Here is a 1,463-nt window from a genome sequence, read left to right on the forward strand (position 1 = left end):
TTAACTGTCCTTCGACTGTTCATTTATCACCTGAAGTCTGTTTTACAATTACAGGCTACTTGAGGCTAGTATTACTTGGGCAGATTTGGAACAGCTGTGTGGAGCTCTTGCCTCTTCGAAAGGAAACTTTCAAAAAAAAAAAAAAAAAAAAAAAAACACACCAACCAACCCCAATACCGACGGGAAAATAGGTTTTCTTCGCTTTCTCTTCGTGCACCACAACATGGAGATGCGAAGTTTTGATTTGTTACTTGTTTATTTGTAGTTTATGTTCTTTAAAATGCAGAAAGGTTGGAAGAAGTATTTTGGACAGAAGCCGCTGAGCGAGGTCAACATGGATGACTACCTGGCCAGTTTGGGTTTATATAGAAAAATTACAGCAAGAGACGCCTCTTGTCTATTTAGAGCTGTTTCTGAACAGGTAAGATACAAAAACCTGTATTTGAGTTATGAGAGAAAATGAAAATAAGTAAGTTAACTGTCAAAGTGAGTAAGTTGTTGGTTACTGTGCATTGGCATTCGTAATTGCATGTAATTTTACTGTGCTGTAATGAGTTTTGTTTACATTTTTCTGAGGTAAAATATTTGCTTTATTTATATTATAATAAAAACTGCGGTATACTGGGACGTTTAGTGTAATTGCGTAAGGTGAAACATACAACTGTACCACACAAGTAGTCGTTGTTGTACCACCACCAAACCGTTTATAGGGGTTTTGTGATTTATAAGTATACCTTTCAGTCTTATGGTTTATTCATAATATAATATATATATATATATATATATATATATATTATATATATTATCTATATATATATGTCGTTCTTCAGTTTGACAACTAACATTTGGTGACATGTATTTCTTTGGTGATTATCTTGTATAAATGGTTTTCCCCCAGCTTTATTACTCTCAGAATTACCACCAGCACATCAGGAAGGCATGCGTCTCCTTTATGAGGGCCAACAGATGTAACTTTGAGCCTGTAAGTAATTTATTGATTAAATATTAAACAAAGAAAACTAAATTTTAAAAAATAAAAAAATTTAGCAAATATACAGATGTTTTTTTTTTTTTTTTTTTTTTTTTTTTTCTGGCATTTGTTCATTGTGATTTTTTTATTAATATTTTTTAAATGTGTAAAATTAACTGTTTGTGAAACACATGCCCACTGGTTGATTTTCAATACATAGAGTACAATACAGGACATGTGTCCAGAGTAGCTCTTGCACCAGTGTAAAATGAAATGTTTATTAGTGTTGGAAATCACTTGTATTGCATAACAGCTTCACCCATTCCAGGTTTTACTGCAAGCTTGATTAGTCAGTGGTGTAAGTAATAAGCTCAGGTGTGGCCTATTAAACTCCTAGGAAATCAGGAATGGGTCAGTGCCATGTAATATGAGCCATATGTCCATCCATGTAATTGTACAAATAGGGTCATATTGTATTGCAGACGTTACTGCT

The 1,463-nt window shown here is 33.2% G+C and overlaps 1 protein-coding gene across 1 annotated transcript in view; it reads left to right on the forward strand.

The window, feature by feature from the left end:
* The first annotated feature begins 280 nt into the window (after positions 1-280).
* Positions 281-1,463, forward strand: part of LOC121317855 (putative bifunctional UDP-N-acetylglucosamine transferase and deubiquitinase ALG13) — a 32,044-nt gene continuing 30,861 nt past the window's right edge. The window contains exons 1-2 of the mRNA XM_041253953.1: positions 281-421; positions 899-982. Coding sequence (XP_041109887.1) covers positions 281-421; positions 899-982 — 225 coding nt within the window. The remainder of the gene's footprint in view (positions 422-898; positions 983-1,463) is intronic.

This window comes from Polyodon spathula, chromosome 7 (assembly GCF_017654505.1).
Source record: "Polyodon spathula isolate WHYD16114869_AA chromosome 7, ASM1765450v1, whole genome shotgun sequence".
Classification (NCBI taxonomy): Eukaryota; Metazoa; Chordata; class Actinopteri; order Acipenseriformes; family Polyodontidae; genus Polyodon; species Polyodon spathula.